The 20,106-nt window shown below is 43.8% G+C and overlaps 1 protein-coding gene across 1 annotated transcript in view; it reads left to right on the forward strand.

The window, feature by feature from the left end:
• The window catches only part of TRABD2B (TraB domain containing 2B), a 381,394-nt gene that overhangs the window by 342,947 nt on the left and 18,341 nt on the right, over positions 1 to 20,106 (forward strand). Inside the window, exon 6 of the mRNA XM_084848270.1 lies at positions 12,374 to 12,637. Coding sequence (XP_084704396.1) covers positions 12,374 to 12,637 — 264 coding nt within the window. The remainder of the gene's footprint in view (positions 1 to 12,373; positions 12,638 to 20,106) is intronic.

Genomic DNA, 20,106 nt, shown 5'->3' on the forward strand with positions numbered 1-20,106 from the left:
TTTTTATTTTATTTACCCCATTTATGGGATGCACCCCCTGTAAGAAAAGGTTCTCTGGGTCAGCTTACAATATAAAAATAAAACGTTTTTAAAAATACAACAATCATAACAACAAAATATGATGCAGCATAAAACTTGAATGGCAGAAAATAAAAAGTAGGCTCAACAAATGTATCAGATTTTAAAATGCTAGCACTGAGTTTGAAAGGCCGGGAAAAAGAAAAAGAGCATAAGGTATTTCTGGCTATCTCACAGTCATATTCTGTCCTAGCTGACGTTTCTGGACCATTTTTTTCAAAGTACAACATGTTGCAGTAATCCAGTTTAAACAACTGAAGCAGTTCTATTAAAATCACTTTACCACTTCCAAATTACATTGTCAGGGAATGTAAATCTCTCCAAATGATTGTAGCAAGCAGATTGGAAGACACTTATCCTGCTTCCTTTCATGCTACACTTGTGTCTTGTAGATGGAACTCTTCAGTCTCCAGTGATATCCTCCTGGAACAAAGTGCTGCTACACTGTGTACACCATGTATCAAGTGGTATCATGCACCTAGAGAGAATGCCAGTTTATCTACTGCAGTCTGTGGTCTGTTTGCAGTCACTCGGGTCTGTCCAGCACTTATTTTCCCCACCTATAGAATTATGCCATCTTGCTAAGAAGCCTCTTTTGACTGAATGGGTTCCAAAGGTAATCTCTTTCAACTGAGCGGTGAGGATCAGCATGTGTTGAAATCATTACAACTACTCCTGAAAGCTACTGCAACTCACAACGCACTTGCTCCAGCTTTTCCGACTTTAATGGCACTACTTCAAAGTCAATGTGTTGAGCACTGTAATTGTCAGCCACAGTCCACAGAACTTTTTTCACATGCAGAGCAGCTGTTTGCCTAAGAATGTGACAAAAAGGAAAATCAAATAGCAACCAAAGAATCCATTCCACATGTGGAAACCTGTTTCACATAAATAATTGTGCAAGACCACTGTGTGGGCAGTGTTTCACATATCACTTGTGCAAGACCACTGTGTGGGCAGTGTTTCACATATCACTTGTGCAAGACCACTGTGTGGGCAGTGTCATTATATAGTTTAGTCATTAGGTGGCACTGTGGGTAGAGTCAGGAGTGTCCTTACTGTTATATTCTTATATTTGAGAGAGACAATAAAGTTTTCTGCCCAATCCGGGCCTAAGAGGGCTCAAATCAGCCATCATGACTAATAATTTTACTAGGATCATAGGCTATCCTAAAAAGATTACCCCGTTTAATCCTTCCAGATTGTACTGATCAACCCATTTTTTTGACCTATGGACTAAAGCACAAATTATTGTTTTCTTCTGCTCACAGCTGTCAGAATTGTGGCCTTAACTTGCAACTCACTGGCCATTTAGCCAATATTGTTCCGCAAAAGTGTGGATGTGAAAAATATATTCATCCAAACTTCAGATCACACACATACCACCCCACCTCAGCCCTTCCCGCATACACACCATTTCCCCTCATATTTAATCCTACCACTTTGGGTAGCAACATAATATTTATTAACTATTTAAATCTATATGCCGCCATTCTTGGTCAAGTCCATCCAAGGCAACAAACAAAATACAAGTGTGTGTGTATTAAATTCAAAAATACAAACAACAACAATACACTAAAATATAATTCAGCAGGTATTTAAAAAAAAAAAAAAAATTCCAAGAGCCACAGTAATAGAACATCAAGAAAACAGCAACATGACCAATAAGACAATTATTAACAGCTATTTGAAACAGGTGGGTTTTCAAACCCTTCTTAAATGCTGTAACTGAGGGGGGCAACAGTAGTTCCCATGGGAGGGAGTTCCTTAAGGTAGGGGCCACTACTGAGAAGGACCTGCCCCTGGCACTTGCCAATCTAGCTGATCTTAAAAGTGGACCAACGAATAGCAACTGCAACACTGACCTTAAAGCATATGGGTACAGGCAGCCCTTCAAATAACCTGGCCCCTACTTTTTAGAACGTTAAAGGCCCAGACCAGCACTTTTAATTGGGTCTGGAAACGCACCAGTAACCAATGCAACTGGTACAGAATTGGTGCAATGTGTTCGTACTGTCTGGCCTTAGTGAGCAGCTGTGCAGCTGCATACTGCACCAGCTTAAGTTTTCAGATTGTCTTCAAAGGCAGCCTTACATACAGCGCATTACAGTAGTCTTCCACTTTCTCTAGGTAGGGCCACAGCTGGTAAAAGGCATTCCTGGCCACCGCCACCACCTCTGCTTGCTGAGACAGTGCTGAGTCCAGAAGAACTCCCAAACTGTAAACCTGGTCCTTCAGGGGGAATGTAACCCCATCTAGAACCAGGTGCACCCCTCTACTCAGATCAGCCAGTTTCAGTACCCACAGCATCTGTGTCAGACACCACAGTCCAAACCTCCAGGTAATTTTCTGCAGCAATTTCATTTAGATTTTAAAACTATGGCTGTCCTCTAGCTTCTTTATTTTTTTTAAAAAAAGAAGTTATAATACTCAGGCTGCAACCCTATACACACAAACCTGGGAGCAAGTTCCACACGTATTTCCTAGTAGACATGTATAGGATTACAGTGGATGATAGTGGATGATTATTGTTCGCAATCGTTTTCTCAAGCTAATAAAAATGTCCCCTCATTCCAGATTCTGTTTTGTGACATCTGAAAGTAATCAGAAGCTATGAATAGGTATTCACAACTGGTATATTCTTCAGGGAATTTTTAATTCTCCAGAACTGTGGCAAAAAAGTGGAATATGTCTACGTGGAGATGCTTCATGAATGTCTTTGTAGATGGATATCTTGCAAGTACATTTTCTATGTGTTATTAAAGTCCTATGTTACTTTTCAAGACAAAACCTCCCAGTAAGGATCTCTTCTCCTTTTTTTGTATGTTAGAGGCCATGGCCACATGTGTTAGAGTCTGTGACTCAGATGACTGCAGACAGCAATTCTTCATTCATATGGTATAAGGAAAAAATAGAGGATCATCAACTTATTTTCCTGCAAACTTAATTAACAATGTGAAATCATAGATGTAGACTTGAATTATTATTTTCTTTCTTCTTCCTGATGTTCTGCATTTTAAGAGAAAGAAGGAATTGGCCAGTAGGTAAAAAGGAAACAGAACAGCTACTAATAGCTATGAGGAGGGTTCACAATAGCCACGCACAACCAAATGGATACAACATAATGGGTAGGATCTAAACTTCACTTTCCATCCACAGAAGCCTTTTGATTTTGCAAAGGGATCTCGCTGGCAGAAGGGAGGGACACAACTATTTCTGATTCTCCCCCACCCCTGCAGTCCCCACCACTACCTTATGCCCTGTTCTGATCAGATTCCAACCCTCTAGAGCAGACTTTTGGAGGGCACAAGTGCTTCAGGGGGGAAGACAAATCAGCAGAAGTCACCTTCCCCTGCCTCATCTGCAGGAGCATTCTGGAACGGGAAATGTATCCCCTACCATGTGATACATTAAAAAATATTTACCATAGGGAATTGAAATACTAAAATTAACTCATGGTGTTATTACCATATCCAAAAGTAATTAACACATTAATGGTCACGTGAATTGTTCCTAAGTACTATTAGCCTCTGTGTAAATTAAATAAGGATTAAGGCAGAAGAGAGCAAAATGATTTTACAATTAATTAAGTTGTAGTTTGGCCCTAATACCCAAGTGATTCCATTGCCGCTTTGTGTTATCTATGGATTCCCTGTGTAAAGGTACTGCTGGTTACAGTGATATCTCTCCAGAGACAACAGGGCTTGGCTTACTTAGGAAAGGCAGTCTTGGATCCAAAGGGCAGTATTCTGTTTGACACTACCACTACCATAAACTACGTCGCACTAGCGTAAGTGACCTCTAATGGGAAAACGTGTCATACCAGCAAACACCATGGGCATTGCACTAGCACAATGTAATTTACGTTAGCGGTAGTGTCAGATAGGATAAAGTCTCTTGTCATCAAAGTGAGCATTTTCAAAGATAAGTTCTATCAGTTTTGGAAACAGAGGTGAACAGCACCAAGTCAGCACAAGCAAGGTAGTTTGCATCAAAGCACATTGCAAAGAAATGCTTATGTTCTGATGTAGTCTCAGAGGAACAGCTTTGCTAATCTGTTTATGGAAACAGAAACAGTTCTGCATTGTCATTGATATGAGCTGCTTCCCAGATAAATAATTGCCTTAGTATCAAGGAAAAAGTGATACTTCTGTATATATTGGATTGGAGCCCTCAGGGAAAATGGCAGCCAGCCCATTAGACTCTATGGAAGATGCTGGCTTCTTGGCTGTGGTTTTCATTTAGATCTCTAGTATACAATGATAATTTCTCACAAGACTGAACTGTGAACATAAGGTTATGGGTTTGTTACATCTGAAGAGCTCCTAGAAAGTTCATTATACTAAACTGTCTTATTATTTACTCTCTTCAAGAGTCAGGTGATGCCACATTGTGGTAAGGGAAGGGAACCTTGATTGCTGAAACCTCTATATCTATTGGGCATGTGCAGTGGCTCTGGAAGTAAAATTTTCAAATGTGACTGTTTCCAACTTTTTATGCAAGTCCTTTGTACATGGACAGAATATTTCAAGATGATTGCAGCCAAGAAGCCCCTAGCAATTTTGATCTCAAGCTCCACTGAGAAAACTGAATGTAAATTGCAACCTTGAACATGGAGGGAAAGGATCAGAGGATTTTGTAACAAGCACTAGGTATTTACCATTTTACTCTCAGGACATCCATGTTTAAACCATTTTCTGGGTTGTGGTGGTTATGAATTCCAGTGTCAGTTTTTTCACATCTGATAGCAACAACACAGGAGGCAATAAACAGGCATTAATTGCCTTTTATGCTGCTTTAACTATCCCTTTCCCCTCATAAAAAAGAGAAATAATGCACAGTAAAAGATGTATCAATCCTCCATACTAAAAAAATTCCCAAAACCTCTCCAAACTGGCCAAGAGCAGGAGCGGACTGAAGGTAGATCTCCAGATATTTTGGACTTTAACTCCCAGCATTCCTGACTATTGGCTATGGTGGCAGGGAGTTGAAGCCCAAAAGATCTGGAGATCTACCTTCTGCCCTGATCTAGAGAGTAGTCTGAAGAGCTACAAACTCTGCTTGATGTAAAAGAGATAAATATTAGCTACAGTCCTTGCTGCCTAGGAGAATATAGTTACCAGCTTTGATCTGAAACCACCCTGAGTGCTATTTTTCTTGGTAGAAAGGCAGGATACAAATCAAATCAAATAAATTCATAACGAAACAAATAAGGATTATGGAATTGCTGCTGAGAAGAGCAGTGTCATGCTGAATTCCTTCTTTCCTTCTGTAATGTGTCATACAGATTCCCTCACGTTGTAATGTCATTGTGTTGTCTGCTTCCCTACCCCTGTTCAACATCAATATCTGTCCTATCAGGGAAAACCAGTATGAGGTAAGGAGTACTGTATGTTACGAAGACTGGCGAGGGAGAGGTATGCAATCTAGAGACGCTGTTTTTTAGCAGCAGCCTCAGATTTCTTGTAGTTCTGCCCTCAAATAATAAAGTTGCCACCTAAAGTGAACTTTGGGGGCAAATTTGGTAGGAACTAAAATGATCTTTCCATACAACTAGTGACGTTTCTCAGGGGGGCTTGTGCACGACCTGACTCTATGTGTTATATGTGAAGTAGTGGATGCTAATATTAAATGCAGACATTTGACTGGAAGTGCAAAGCTACTAAACAAAATTTCTGGTCAGGCTACTAAACAACAATGTTGGTGGAGTTTAAGCAGACCAGCAGAGGAAAGCTCATAAACTTCTGGAGGAAAATGTTTTCAAAATATCCTGGCATGGAAGAGTGCATAAATACAAGCAACATGACTGCTAGAATCTAGGCCAAATACCATCCATAGTTTCAGACATAATTGGTAGTAGTTGCCAAAGAGGGGGATGGGGTGGGGGTGAGGTGTCGCTACATTGCTTTTCAGCCGCTAGGAAGTGCAGCAAATGAATGGCCGAGATACCATCTCAGGCAGTTGGCACAAGGATAAAGCATTTCCAGTCAAACAAGCAAACCTCCAGTGAAAAAACATACACACCAAGGAGGATGTTTCCTGAATGACATAATATGCTCTGGGGAAGGACTCCACAAGTGGTTTTCATTTTCTCAATGTTTCCTTTATTGCATAATGGGGTTTTCTTGACAGTAAGAGAACTGAAATTGTTTTCTTTTGGGGGCAGAGATTATGAAACATTGCTCCTATTCAAACACACAATGGGAGTTATTTTTCCTTTGCTGCTCCTTTTTTTTAAGGTCCTGACTCTCTAATATGAGAAGGTTTGCTCTTTTTGTCGGGGAAACTTTGTTCTCAGTGAATACAGTCCTCCAATAGCATACCGTTTCTAATTTTGAAGAGGATGCTAAGATGAATATATGGGCCTTCTTCACACGGAGCGTTTATCCTGCTATTGAGATTGGTTACTCAAGGAAGTTTGCGGTCTCTATAGATGATGTCATTAACCTCCGGGTCATCTCCCACACGTAATGACCTTTATTCCATTTTTTAAAAGATCAGAGATACTGAGCTAAATTACCCCGCTTGAGTTCCCTCATGAAAAAGGAAAAGCCACAATAAGAGGAGCTAGACCACAGTGCTATCTAGTGGCTGTGTAATGAAACATATGGAAGACTCGGATGAGGGGCAAAAGGTGGGGGAAGAAAGCGCATGTAAAGGGAGTCCATCATGATCCTGCATGTAAAACGGAAACAGAAAGCCCTGTTTTAAACGTTGGATTTTAGGCTGGTGTACAGATGCTCATAGTGGTGGTTGCTGTATACTCTATGTTATGAGAAGTGGTGCAGTGCAGATGTGCTAAGAATTATGCACTGAACTATTGCCCATTTTTAGTAGCAGTAGAGAACAATTTTGAAGGGGAGGGGTCAGAACTGGGGACCATCCCCTAGTTCAAAAATACCTTGTTTATTGTGAGCCAAGCTAAAAATCCCTTTAAAGTTTGGCTCAGCTCATAAACTCAGCTCGATTCCAAGCTTCCTCACCTTGTTCCCTTTCTCCACAATGAGGTGGAGCTCCTTGGACCTTCATTAGGTTAAAGTTTTACCAACAGGAATGTTACCATTGCAAACTTCCCTGGGACTTCGGCCCAGAAAACCTGGCAAACTACCATTCCCAAGGATGTTTGTGCTTAGAACTTTCTCTTGCTACCCACCACCCTTCACATCCACCCCATCACTGCTGATGAAAGGTTAATCTGGGAGAAAGGAGAGTGGTCACAAGGAAATTGGGCAGCCTCCACGCCCTGTCATTTCCCCACTGGTGTCACTGGATGCTCAGATTGGGACTAACTTTAAAATGTGTTAATTTGGGCCTGATTCTTATCAAGTCCAAAGTTGCTCATTTTTGGAAAATTCAGTCAAAATCAAGACCGGAATATTACTCATCACTAAATGTACAGGGATGGTTGAGGGACAGTCTACCTTCCAATATCATTTCTTCCCTCAGAGGAGAGGTCTACTTGCATGAGCTCAGAAGTCATAGCTATGATAACTTCAGTGATCTCTTGAAGAGACAAAAATGAGCCATGTTTGTGGAGTGTTGGCCAATAAGCCATCTTTATGGCCAGGGTGAAGGGCAGAGAGGCCGAGAAGTTCTGGCTCCAATGGAGACCAGAGATTACTGAAAGATAGAGACCATCAGGGGTGGGGGGAAGCAAGTGAATGCATAAAGATACAGCTATACAACTAGGAGGAAAAGGAGGGAGAGAGAAGAGAGAGAGAGGGAGAGGTCTGAAGAGTAAAGAAAACTCAAAGTGAAGAACTGAAGCTGAATATGAGCCAACAATGTGATGTGGCTGCAAAAAAGGCAAATGCTATCTGGGGCTGCATTAATAGAAGTATAGCTTCCAAATCACATGAAGTCCTAGTTCCCCTCTACTCAGCACTGTTTAGGCCTCATCTGGAGTACTGTGTCTGGTTCTGGGTGCCACACTTTAAGAAGGATGCATACAACCAGGAGAGGGTTCAGAGGAGGGCAACAAAGATGATCAGTGGACTGGAAACAAAGCCCTATGAAGAGAGACTGAAAGAACTGGGCATGTTTAGCCTTGAGAAGAGAAGACTGAGGGGAGATACAATAGTGCTTTTCAAGTACTTGAAAGGTTGTCACAGAGAGGAAGGCCAGGATCTCTTCTCGATCCTCCCAGAGTGCAGGACACAGAATAATGGGCTCAAGTTACAGGAAGCCAGATTCCAGCTGAACATCAGGAAATACTTCCTGACTGTTAGAGCAATACGACAATGGAACCAATTCCCCAGGGAGGTGGTGGGCTCTCCCACACTGGAGGTGTTCAAGACGAGGCTGGACAGCCATCTGTCAGGGATGCTCTGACTTGGATTCCTGCGTTGAGCAGGGGGTTGGACTTGACGGTCTTATAGGCCTCTTCCAGCCCTACTATTCTACAATTCTATGAACTGAAAAGATTCCACCTGCAGTCGGGGAAAGAAAAGAGAAGCAGCATCACCTGAAAAGTCGGAACTCTCAGTCTGTAGACTCTGGGGGAACAGAGAGACAATGCAGCAGCTGCTGTGTCATGATCAACCTTGAAGAAAAGACCAGCTGAACCCAGTTGGAGAAAAGTGCCTGATATGTGTGGTGAGTGCCACGGTAGCAACTATCAAGATTTCAACTGAGCTCTGCATGTATGGGAGTGTGCAGGGAAAGGGGAGTTGTTTAGGTCTTAGGGAACAGAGAGGACATGAACCTTATTTTCTGGAGTGATTTTATTTGCATAAATTGGTTTATCTGATTAATTAGTAGCAACATTTTGGATTAGCAATATTTATAGAAGATAACTGGACACTAACAATGGGATTAGTTAACTAATGCTTGCTCACCCAATTTCTAATTTCATATTCTGCAAAATAAATCTAACCTCTGCTCTGAAACATGTCAGAAGCATACCTTCCAATATTTCATGGAGGAAAATCCATACACATTTGTAACACATCTGTTCTCTTACCAAGGATCACTGTGCAACCCACCCCACCCCCCCTGCTACACCCTGTTGAAGCTCCATTCTGTCCAGTGTCTGATGTATTTATTCCCTTTACAATAGCCTATCCTGACTATTTTGCCTCCAATCTGTACTGAACAGTAAGTCTCAGCACCATGTGAAATGGGAGCTCATGCTACACAGTGCCTGGACTTTCTTTTTCTTTTATCTTTCTTTTTTTTACCTTTAAAATTATTATTGTTATTGTTATTATTTTGAAACTTAAATACATAATTACCCAACCTACTAAGTCCAAAATAATTGTTCCAGAAAGCAATAAATGGTTGCCATTTCAAGAAAAAATTAGAGCACAGAACATAATCATTTCTATTGTGCACCATCTGTTAATTTATCCATTCAAGAAATTTCCAGAGCCTTAAACAACTATTCTCTAAATGTGGGAGTTCTGACATTTTTTTCCAGTATCTAGCTGACACAATTCTGGCAGCTGTTAATAAATGCATAATCAAATCCTTAGTAGATTTTTTTCTGTAATGTTTGGTAACTAGTTCAGTGATATAAGCAATACATCAAATCTTATATTAATTCCTATTATTATTGAACCACTGACCCCCAGTATTCCTGGACCTCTGCATAATTCCACAGTACATGAATCAAATCTGCATCCACCCTCCCACACTTCCAACAACCAAATCCATTCATCCTATATATTCTGTTCATTCTTTGTGGAGCATATGCCACCTATATAAAATTTTATACTGGGCTTCTTTCAAAGAAGTACTAACTGAAAAGTGTTTACTTTGAAGATTTCTAACCACATAAATATCTTCCAATATATCTCTCCCATGTCTTCTTAGACAAGACATTTTTTAAAAGAAATGATAAGCTGATATAAACGTGATAGTATTTCTTTCTTTCCTAATTCAGCTGTAACAATGTTCTAAATACAGTCTTCTGTCTCACATGTATTATTTTTTAGATCATATAAAATGAAATCCCTGAGTTGAAAAAAATCAGACCATGGAGGTGATCATCCAGCCCTATTTCCGGACAATGTATCTCTGTGGATAACCCCTCCATCATTTATCAATTCTTTTAACCTAAAACAATCATGAATTTCCCATTGTTGAAAATTATCTCCTATATTAACAAACTTTTTATGTCTAACAACAGACATTAAGGGTGAAACGTCTGGGCTCAGTCCTCTCCTAAACCAAGTAGTCAGGCTATGTCTTTGGATTACTTTATCTGGAATAATATTTTCCACTACTTCCTTCACCATCCATGGGACAGCATCTAAAGGCTTCTTTTTGCAACTCAGTCTATATGTGCACGCATTGGAGACAAGAGGCATCCACCAACTTCTAGAGATCCTGGAGAGGGAGCTGAACCCTGACTAGTGACAAGTGTAGCAATTCACACTAATAAAATTGTAACAAGGGATTGTAACTAGGATCCACCCCCCAAATTGTAACAAGGAATTCCTGAAAGGGAAAAATGGGGATGGGATGTCAACCAGAATATAGGGACTTTCCCTAGGGTCAATTAGAGAGTATGCACCAGCAAATTATAATCCACACAGTCTGGGTTTGATAAGATTCAAAAGAAAACTGTGAACCGTATATTATAGTATTTTCCAGACTGCATAAACTGACATAGCTGAGAGCAATGATTTCCTGGCAAAGGAGGGTAAGGCCAGAGGCTTAGCCAGAGACACACAACCAATGTAAGTATGGACTGAGGCAGCTGGGCCTTGTTTTATGACAAGTGGCAAAATTCTTCCTGCTGCCTGTGCCATTTTATGGCCATTTTTTAAAAAATCATTTTTTAGAAAACCATTGGGGATGAGATCAAATAGTGCATTTCTGTCACATATTCCAAGCATGAGCTCTACTACCCATGTGAGTGAAATTGGCCTGCCCACAGACAGCTTGAAGTGATACCTTCTTACACTTGGCAATGCTACTACTTCTTGCTTCCTTCTTACACTTCGTGACCACTATCGCCATTCTTTCTTTCTTTCTTTTTGAGAGGGAGAGAGAGATTTGGGTCCTGAGATAAAATGAGACAGTTGAAGCCTCCCATCACTCCTGTGTGCAGATCCCTCCTCCCTTCAGAATTGTCACCTCTCCCTTATTTTAGCTCAACTGTTGTTAATAGGACAACAGATCAGAGGCCTTGCTGCTGAGGTGAGTTATTCCTAAAATGACTCAGACTTATACTCTGCTCAGCAGAGACTTTCATCCAATGAGTGCAGCCCATAGGATTGCACTCTAAAGTTATTCGTTTCTTGCCCAGGTTGCAGGCAACCTTCAAGGCACTTACAGAAAGCATAGAGTCCTGAGGATTTCCATTTTCATCATAAAAATAAATGTCTAGTCTTCATGTATGTTAGTGTCTCCCTAAAGGCAAGCCGTAAGATCTTAAATATATAATATATTAATTTCCTTTTACATTCCTGCTCCAAGAGATGAGAAGGACAAGCACGTGCCAAGCATATTTGTTTCCCAGACCCTAACAGTTGTGGCCAAATTGTGAGTGGGCTCATAAAATGGCAAGCACTTATGCATGTAGCAAGCTTTTTCATACTCACACAGTATGCACACAACATGACAGATGCTTCTGTGGCCTGTTGGCAGAGGATGAAGGATATACGCAAAGAAGTGTAGAATCCTTGAACTGACAAAGATCTGTTGCTTTCATGAGAATCAATAAAGCAATGTTAGCTCATGTTTGGCATTGCTTCTGATGCAGTAGCAGAATGATGGCATGAAGCCTAAGCTGCCATGTCATATATTCCTTACTATTACCAAAAGTCTATCTTAATGAAAGAGAAATGTTCTTTAAAGATAAGGCATTATAAAGTTAGACGGAACTAGATGGCTAATTGAATCAATCTTGAAGCCTCTTTGCCGAGTGTCTGTGCAAACCTGGTCTTCAAAAATCTCCAGAGAAGGAGATTTCCTTGGTGATTCCCTAGGCAGTATATTAATCTTTCAGCTTCTGTTAACAAAAACCAGATTCCTCTATTCAGATTCCTTTGTCTATGCCCTTGAATAATGGGCTCTCAGTTAAATTATCTCAGGGCAGGTTTGTATGCCCAGGTCAGGAGAAGAAGACATGGATCTACAGCGTCTGGATTTTCATTGAATGGGATGGAAGTATTACATAGGACTTCAGCCATCCATACATCATTGCATCAGAGCAAAAATGCATATTGTGTACTGTCTTGTTTGTTGTACTTAATTACGGTATCATATCAGCCAATCCAGTGTTTCATATCTCGATTTTTCTCTCATGGTCATTCACACATCCCTTCTTGATAAATTTGTTTTGCAGCTCCAAGGCAAACATCAGTCCACCTTCAAAGGGCTCCTCTGCAACAGCTGCACCTACTATCAATTATTTTGGACATGGACAACCGTTTTCATCTTCAGTACCCCCGCATTCCAATGAAGAAGACAGCCTTCCTCCACACCTCCTACTGCCAGACAGCATCAGTCAGCTGGAGGAGTTTGGACGACAGAAGAAGTGGCACAAGAAGCAATATAAGAACCATCGCCAAAGACAATTCAGCGACCTCTGGGTCCGGATAGAAGATGGGTGAGTTATGCAGTGTTATGCAGTGATTCTCAGTATTTGGGAGACTCTTCTATAGGCTTTTCCAGATGACATCTCTCTTCGTGGGAATATTGTAAATATTGCACATAAATTAATATCTATCAAAGGATTGGGTGCTGCAGTGCACAGCTGGAAGTTTGAGTTGATTAGCTGCTCTAAGTGTTTGTGGGTGAAATCAGGGTGCAGAAAGAACAGGAATGCAGCTTAGTGGGGCATTGCTGGGTCCCATGCATTCTGGCAGGGCCTACAGAGGCTGATACCTTTCCTGGTCCTGACCCCAGTGCCACGATCACTTGCCCCAACCATGTAGTGGCACTGCTGCAACCGCCAACCTCCCCTTTCTGAGCATGTGTACCTGGCATGTGGTGCTACACAGGGCCAGGAGCCAAGCAGTGCCACTGCTGGGTAAATCCACTTATGCACAGAGAAGGGGACTAGGCACCCAAGCGGTGGCAGATATTGGAAGAGTGCCAGGTAAGGGGAACTAGGGAGAGATGTGTAATATCTCTCCCCTGTTCCGGGCCTGTCCAGAGCCAAAGGATGGCTGGGGGAGGTGTGAGTCCATCTTCTGGCCTTCGTTTGCTTCTCTGCAATGCCAGGTCTGTTACCCAGAAAACATCCTTCATCCATGACATGATCCTGGATGAGGGTGTGGACCTGGCATGTATTACGGAGACCTGGCTGGCTGAGGCCGCTGCTCCAACTCTTGTGGCCATGTGCCCAGGTGGTTTTTCATACGCACAGTAGCCGAGGGCTGGGGATCAGGGAGAGGGAGTGGCTGTTATCTACCGGGAGTCCTTGGTCTTCACCAGACCCCCTCTCTGGGAGACCAAGGTTGCTGAGTGCTTGTACTGGAGGTTGGACCCAAAGGGCAGTCTGGGGATTCTGCTTGTGTACCACCCACCCTGCTGCACAACTGACTCCCTGGCCGAGGTACTTGAGGTGGTCTCTGATGTGCGTGTGCAGTCCCCTAACTTATTGGTGTTGGGGGACTTCAATGTACATTTAGAGGCCGTCCTCAAGGGGGCACCTCGGGACTTCATGGAGACCATGGCTTCCTGGGAGCTATACCCTATTGCAACTAGGGATGTGAGAACTCCCCGCTGCTCACCTCTCCTCCCCTTCATTGAAGCATGCAAGCAATTGGCATTTGGCGGTCACTGTCAATCATCCCATGAACCATTTGCAGCTTTGCCGGGGGGGGGGGGTTGACTCGGGAACTCATATGTGCAAAAAGGGAAGTGCGCACACAAAGCCTCGAATTTGCACACTTTTAAATCTCCAAAATGCACACTTTCAGCTACATCTGTGCAACATTTGTGTACAGTATTGAGGAGCATTGAGTTGTTGCTGTGATGTGCTAACATCCTGCCCTGCTGCTGACACAGACACCCCATCCCCCAAGCAAGAAGGAGAAGCTGACGATGTGGGTTGGGCAGGCTCCCGTGTTTCTCAATTGAACAATGATCTTTCCGTGTAGTGAATGAATCCAACAATTTTTCATTCTGTAAGCCATTAGCATGATGACTCACTCATTGATTCTGCCTGCTGCACCTCTCCTCTCCTTTGTTTTGCTAATGCTGGGCACTTAAGTCTTTTTGTTGTCTGGGAATATGCACAATTATATGCTGGGGGCAGGGGCAGGGGCCCAGTCAGTTCAGTGCTATGCTATCGCAGATTAGCAAACATGGGAATTTTTGCGCACTAGCTCCTGTCTGCAGAAGACGGCTTCAGCCAAGAAATATATATTGCTTTTGTTTGTTGGGAGGATGCTCTTACAAACTGTAGCTTCCTCTCCACCCTTACTTTTCCTTCTGTTTGTGTGTAGGCTTCAGGCTACATTTGCTAATTCCCCCAGAAGGCAACTTATCTGAGTCCTTGTAAACCTCAGAAAATGTGCCATTGTGATGTGGCAACCTCTCTCCAACAGTGTTTGAGGAGGGGGCTTCACTGGGACAGGCACTGGACTGGGCTATATGGGACAAACCCCTGGTAAATCGGGGACATTTGGAGGGAGCTCAGAGAGGAAAAAGCAGCTTTAGCTCCATCCATCATCAGAATGAGTTTCCTGGAAAGAAGGCTGCTAGCTAGGATGAGCCTGGCTGAAATTCAAAGCTGATCTCTGGAAGAAATGATGTTGATGCAGAGAAACAGATGACCGTGTTGGACTAGGAGTCAGGAGACCCGGGTTCTAGAACTTCTAGTCCCCACTCAGCCATAGAAGCTCACTGGGTGACTTAGGGCCAGTCACAGACTCTCAGCCCAACTGACCTCACAATGGTTGTTGTTGTGAGGATAAAATGGAGAGGAGGAGGGTTATGTATGTCACCTTCGGGTCTTTAAGGTGGGGAAAAGGCAGCATATAACTGTAATAAATTTTAAAAGAATAATAATTTGAAAGAGCCAAAGTCCCCTTGCAAGACTGAGGCTTCTGTGGAAGCAGATGGAGGCTTTGACCACTTCTCTCAATCAGCACAGGTTTTTTGGTTCATTGAGTAGAACGTGGGAAGACCCACTCACTCAGAAATCAGAAATACTGTTCATCTGCTAACTGAGGGCAATAAGCAAAATCACCTCTCCTTTATTTTAAGAATGCATTTCCATGATAAAGGAGGGGCCGGGGCAGGTGACTGAGTACCTCATTCATTCTCTTTAGCCGACTGCCTAGGGATATAACTTAATGTCTATCGTCAGTCAGATATTCATTCACATGCCTGGCTGTGGAAAGGGCAGCAGGGTGGGGGACTGAGTTAGGTACATGCATGCTGCAGTGTCTGAATGGAAGATGTGCCTTTCCTTTTCTATTCCTACCAAGCAATACCTCTGCTTGAGGTACACAGCTGTACACAACTGCAGTCCCTTTTGTTTTCCCCATTCTGCAATAAGCATATGTGCAGGCTGCGTTATGGGTATGATATTGCTTGTCGTCTTAATGGAGCAGTTGTATACAATTAAAATATTCCTGTTCTATATATCTTAATTGACTGTGCAAAGTAAAGAGACACTCTGTTGTCATGACTTTTGCCTGAATGCATTTATGTTTATGTGGTTGTCACAGGTTTCATGGGACTGGTGTATGGCATAAGTCCCTGCAGTCATCCCAGTGCAATAACAGCCAGGTTGGAAATAGTATTAGTATAACTGTGCTCCTTGGTTTGTCCTGGGCTCTTTTCCCACGCCTGCAATCTTTCCTGTCTGCACTGGGATGTCATCACAGAGCCAGCCACAAAAGTGAAACTGGTGTTCAAGAAGCATGTCTCCCTCCCCCCACATGCACGCTCTCCATTGTGTAGTGTATTCTTCATGCAAACGTGGAGGAATTGCCCCTTGTAAAAATACAGCTAGCTGGAAATGCTGCCTCTCAGAGCATGTTGAGAGAGAAAATGCCATGCAAAGAGTTACATGCTGCCTCATAGCATCCCAACCCAGGATCAAAGCTTCTGGCTGCAGTAGGATAGTGTTCTCTGCTCTCTCTATTGTATTACCAACCAAATACAGGAGTGTCTTATTATAACAGTGGGTGGCCTCTGTTTTGTGGGACCACTGGAAACTTCTTCCCATTCCTTAATTAACACTCATTTCCCCTTCTCCTACTTACCTTGAACAGTCCAGGTACATTCTATATGCGATTGCTTGCCCAATAGTTATTGATGCAACCACGTCTTGTCCTGGCCCTGATGCAAAGTACACATTTTCCCAGCATAGGCAACCTGAACTGGACCATTGCTATAGGTCCCCCATACTCTTCCTTCTTTCAGGAATGCACTGTGTGTTTGTGAGATGCCATGGTACCCAAATACCCATTCCAGTAGCAATTTGACTATTTGTTATTGGCAAGGAGAATTAGGGATGTTCAAAAGTTCCGCCACGGATCTCGGGGAGGCCAAATGCCAGCGCATCCGGCCCCCTGAAATAGGTGGCGGAACGGCCCCCTGCCCCCCCCCCCCGGGACGGGACTTACCTGGGACGGATCTTCCTGGCGGCGGCGGCGGCGGTGGCTCCGGCGGCAGCGGTTCGGCGGCGGCGGCGGCTGCTCCAGCAGCCGGTCTTCCGACCGGCTGCCGCCGCCGCCATTTCCAAGTTTTAAAAAAACAAAAACAAAAAAATTGATAGGCTACGTAAAGATTTACGTAGCCTATCACGGCTAAATTTTAAAAAACACCATGATAGGCTACGTAAATGTTTATGTAGCCTATCACGGCTGACTAAAAAAACAAAAACAAAACGCGCGTACGCAAATTTGCTTCTACGCTATTTGCGTTCCCCTTATTTTCGCGGTAGTCTACGTAAATATTTACGTAGACTAAGACGTGCCAAAATAAGGAATGCAAATGGCGGCGCCCATGGGCGCCAACATTTGGGTACGCACGTTGTTGTTGTTGTTGTTTTAGTCAGCCGTGATAGGCTACGTAAACATTTACTTAGCCTATCACGGCTGACTGCAGGGACGCAAATGGCGGCGGCTACAGCCGCTGCCATTTGCGTCCCTGCTAGCCAGCGGCTGGATGTCCAACTGCTGGCGGAGCCGGCTGGCGGGTCCGCAGAATCCCTGCGGAGCGGAGCCGGCCGGCCAGGATTCCGGGGGGGAGGGACGGAGCGCCTCCCCCCCCGGCCAGAATTTCGGGGGGAGGGACGGAGCGCCTCCCCCCCCAGCATCAGCATAATCCGCGAACAGGTAAGTGACTTTCGTACATCCCTAAAATACTTTTCAGAACATATAGGTAGGAGGATTGGAGTAATACTTGCTGTGCAGAAAAGGCACATTTCTGCCTTCTCTTATCAATATTGGGATGTGTTGCTGGTTAAATTCCTCACACAACGGTACTCCAATATGTACAGCTCCAGTTACATCATAATGAGAAAATGAGAAAAAAAGGAGAACTTTTAAAAAATGCACCGCACAGTCAGTGGGCCACAAGAAACTCCAGCCCTGCCCAGCAATTTCTCCTACTCATGAAGGTCTTCCAGCTGTTTCCTATGAGACGTGGTGACACTTGTTATTTTTGGGGGGGGGGGTTCTGATGGCTTCCACACTGTGACAGACACACAGAAATGCAAGAAGCAGAAATACGTAAAATGAGGTTTGTGCGTATTTCACCACAGCTGACAGAAATGTGGGAAGCATAATTGCGGAAAATGAGGTTTGTGAGTTTTGTACGCATTTCCAGTCTGCATGACTGGGAAGGAGGAGGGGGAAAGAATACGTAGGTATGTCGGTCTGCTCCTGCTGCAAAGCCTAGCACCATGCCTGCTGCAGCTGGAAAGGGAACTTCCCATTTCTCCAGATATATATTGTATATAATTCCCGTTAGTGTGACAATGGTATCACCACCATGGGTCATATTTCTTCGGCTGTCCTTTTGGTTTTCTCACAGCCCCGTGGTCACCCCGGCCAAGCCGAAACACAAACACACAAAATGCCACCACAACCAAAAGAACAAGACCGCACTGCCCTGTTATTTATTTATTTATTTCGGTATTTCATTTCTGTTCCGCCCAATAGCCAAAGCTCCCTGGACCGCCATTCACAGAAATTACAAACAAAAAGCACACAGTAAAACAATTATTTATTTCCCTATTGAAAAGCACTGCCCAAAGATATGCACGCATATATTGATTTATTAATGAAGGAACTATCTTTTTCTTTCTGTATTTTCTGCTTGTGAACATATTCTCTTTCTCTCAAATATTGGAGTTAAATTCTAAGCTTTAGGAGAAATTTGCAACATAATAGCACATCTTCTTGTTCGGTGGCTATCTCAACTTGCCAGTGTTAAGGAACTGTCTAATTGTTATTCAGAAATTGAGGGCAATGGCCCATTTCAATCTGAATGAAACGACCGTCTTTCAGGTAGGAAGGGGGTTGCTTGCTCTCATCTTTTTCTATTCCCCTCCTCGACGTCTCCCCACCCCCCACAAAACCTGGACCTCTCTGTGGCTGTGGCATTACTCAGTTCATTGAATGCACAAAATCAAAAGGGGCCTGGCAGCTGCACAACTTTTTTCCGCCCCCAAAATGCGCATATATGCAGATGCACACCTTGGGGGCAAATGCGAAACAATGAAGGGCAAATGCGCAAAACTGAAGGGATAGCAACCGAAGCCATTCGCAGAGCAGATGATTGGTGAGAGCTGGGGGAAACTGGCAAATAGGATCACCATAGCACCCAAGATCTTGGGGGAATCTCTTGACTGGAACTGAGCAGAGTTGGGCGAGGGAGGGTTCGCAAACTTCAGTTTGGGGAGACGAACAGAGAGATGATCATCGAACATGAAGCAGGAAACAAACGTTTGCGACATCCCTAATTGCAACTGGGCCCACACATGTAGCTGGTCATACACTAGACCTTGTGTTTGTTTCTGGAGAAGCAGGGAGTGATCTGGAAGTTGGGGGATATATCTACCACGCCCTTGTCATGGTCAGATCACTATCTGGCGACGTTGGACTTCTCGGTTCCACAACCCCTCCGCAGCAGTGGAGGACCTATTAAAATGGTCCGCCCCAGGCATCTTATGGATCTGAATGGATTCCTGAACATGCTTGGGGATTCTCTGGAGCATGCAAATGGCCACTTGGTTGAGACCCTCCTGGGTGTAGGGATGTCAGAGAATTCTGCCATGGATCTCAGTGAGGCCGAATGCCAGTGCATTCGGCCCCTCGAAATCTGTGGCGGAACGGCCTGCCACCCCCCCGCGGATCCCCCCCGGGACAAGACTCACCTGGGGCGGATCTTCCGGGCAGCGGCGGCTCCAGCGGTGGCTCCAGCGGCAGCCGCCGCCATTTCCAGGCTTGTGTAAAAAAAAGAAAAAAAAAGATGTGATAGGCTACGTAAATCTTTACGTAGCCTATCATGGTTGGGTGGGTTTTTTTTTTTAAAAAAAAGCGCGTACGCAAATGGAGGCGGCTATGGCCGCCGCCATGTCCATTCCTTCTTTTTACTGTCTTAATCTGCGTAAATATTTACGTAGACTATGACGGCAAAAATAAAGGGGAATGCAAATAGCGTAGCGGGCACTATTTGCGTCCCCTTTTGATTCACCATTTTAGCCTACGTAAAGATTTACGTAGGCTAAAACGGGGAATCAAAAAGGGACACAAATAGCGCCCGCTACGCTATTTGCGTTCCCCTTTATTTTCGCCGTCATACTCTACGTAAATATTTACGTAGATTAAGACGGCCAAAAAGAAGGAACGCAAATGGTGGTGGCCGTAGCCGCTGCCATTTGCGTATACGTTTCTTTGTTTGTTTACCCAGAGCCCTCCGCGGCCGGAAATCTGGCTACGGATGGCTCTGGCCTGGCTGGGCCGGGTGTGGCCGGCTGCTCTGCGGAGCTGCCGCGGAGCACAGCTGGCCGTTCGAGGATTCTGGGGGGAGGAACGGAGCGCCCCCCCTGTGGCCAGGATTCCGGGGGGAGGGATGAAACACCTCCCCCCCACCATCAACATAATC

The sequence above is a fragment of the Heloderma suspectum genome, chromosome 4, assembly GCF_057233095.1.
Source record: "Heloderma suspectum isolate Gila_16-S chromosome 4, 16-S_ref, whole genome shotgun sequence".
In the NCBI taxonomy this organism is placed as follows: Eukaryota; Metazoa; Chordata; class Lepidosauria; order Squamata; family Helodermatidae; genus Heloderma; species Heloderma suspectum.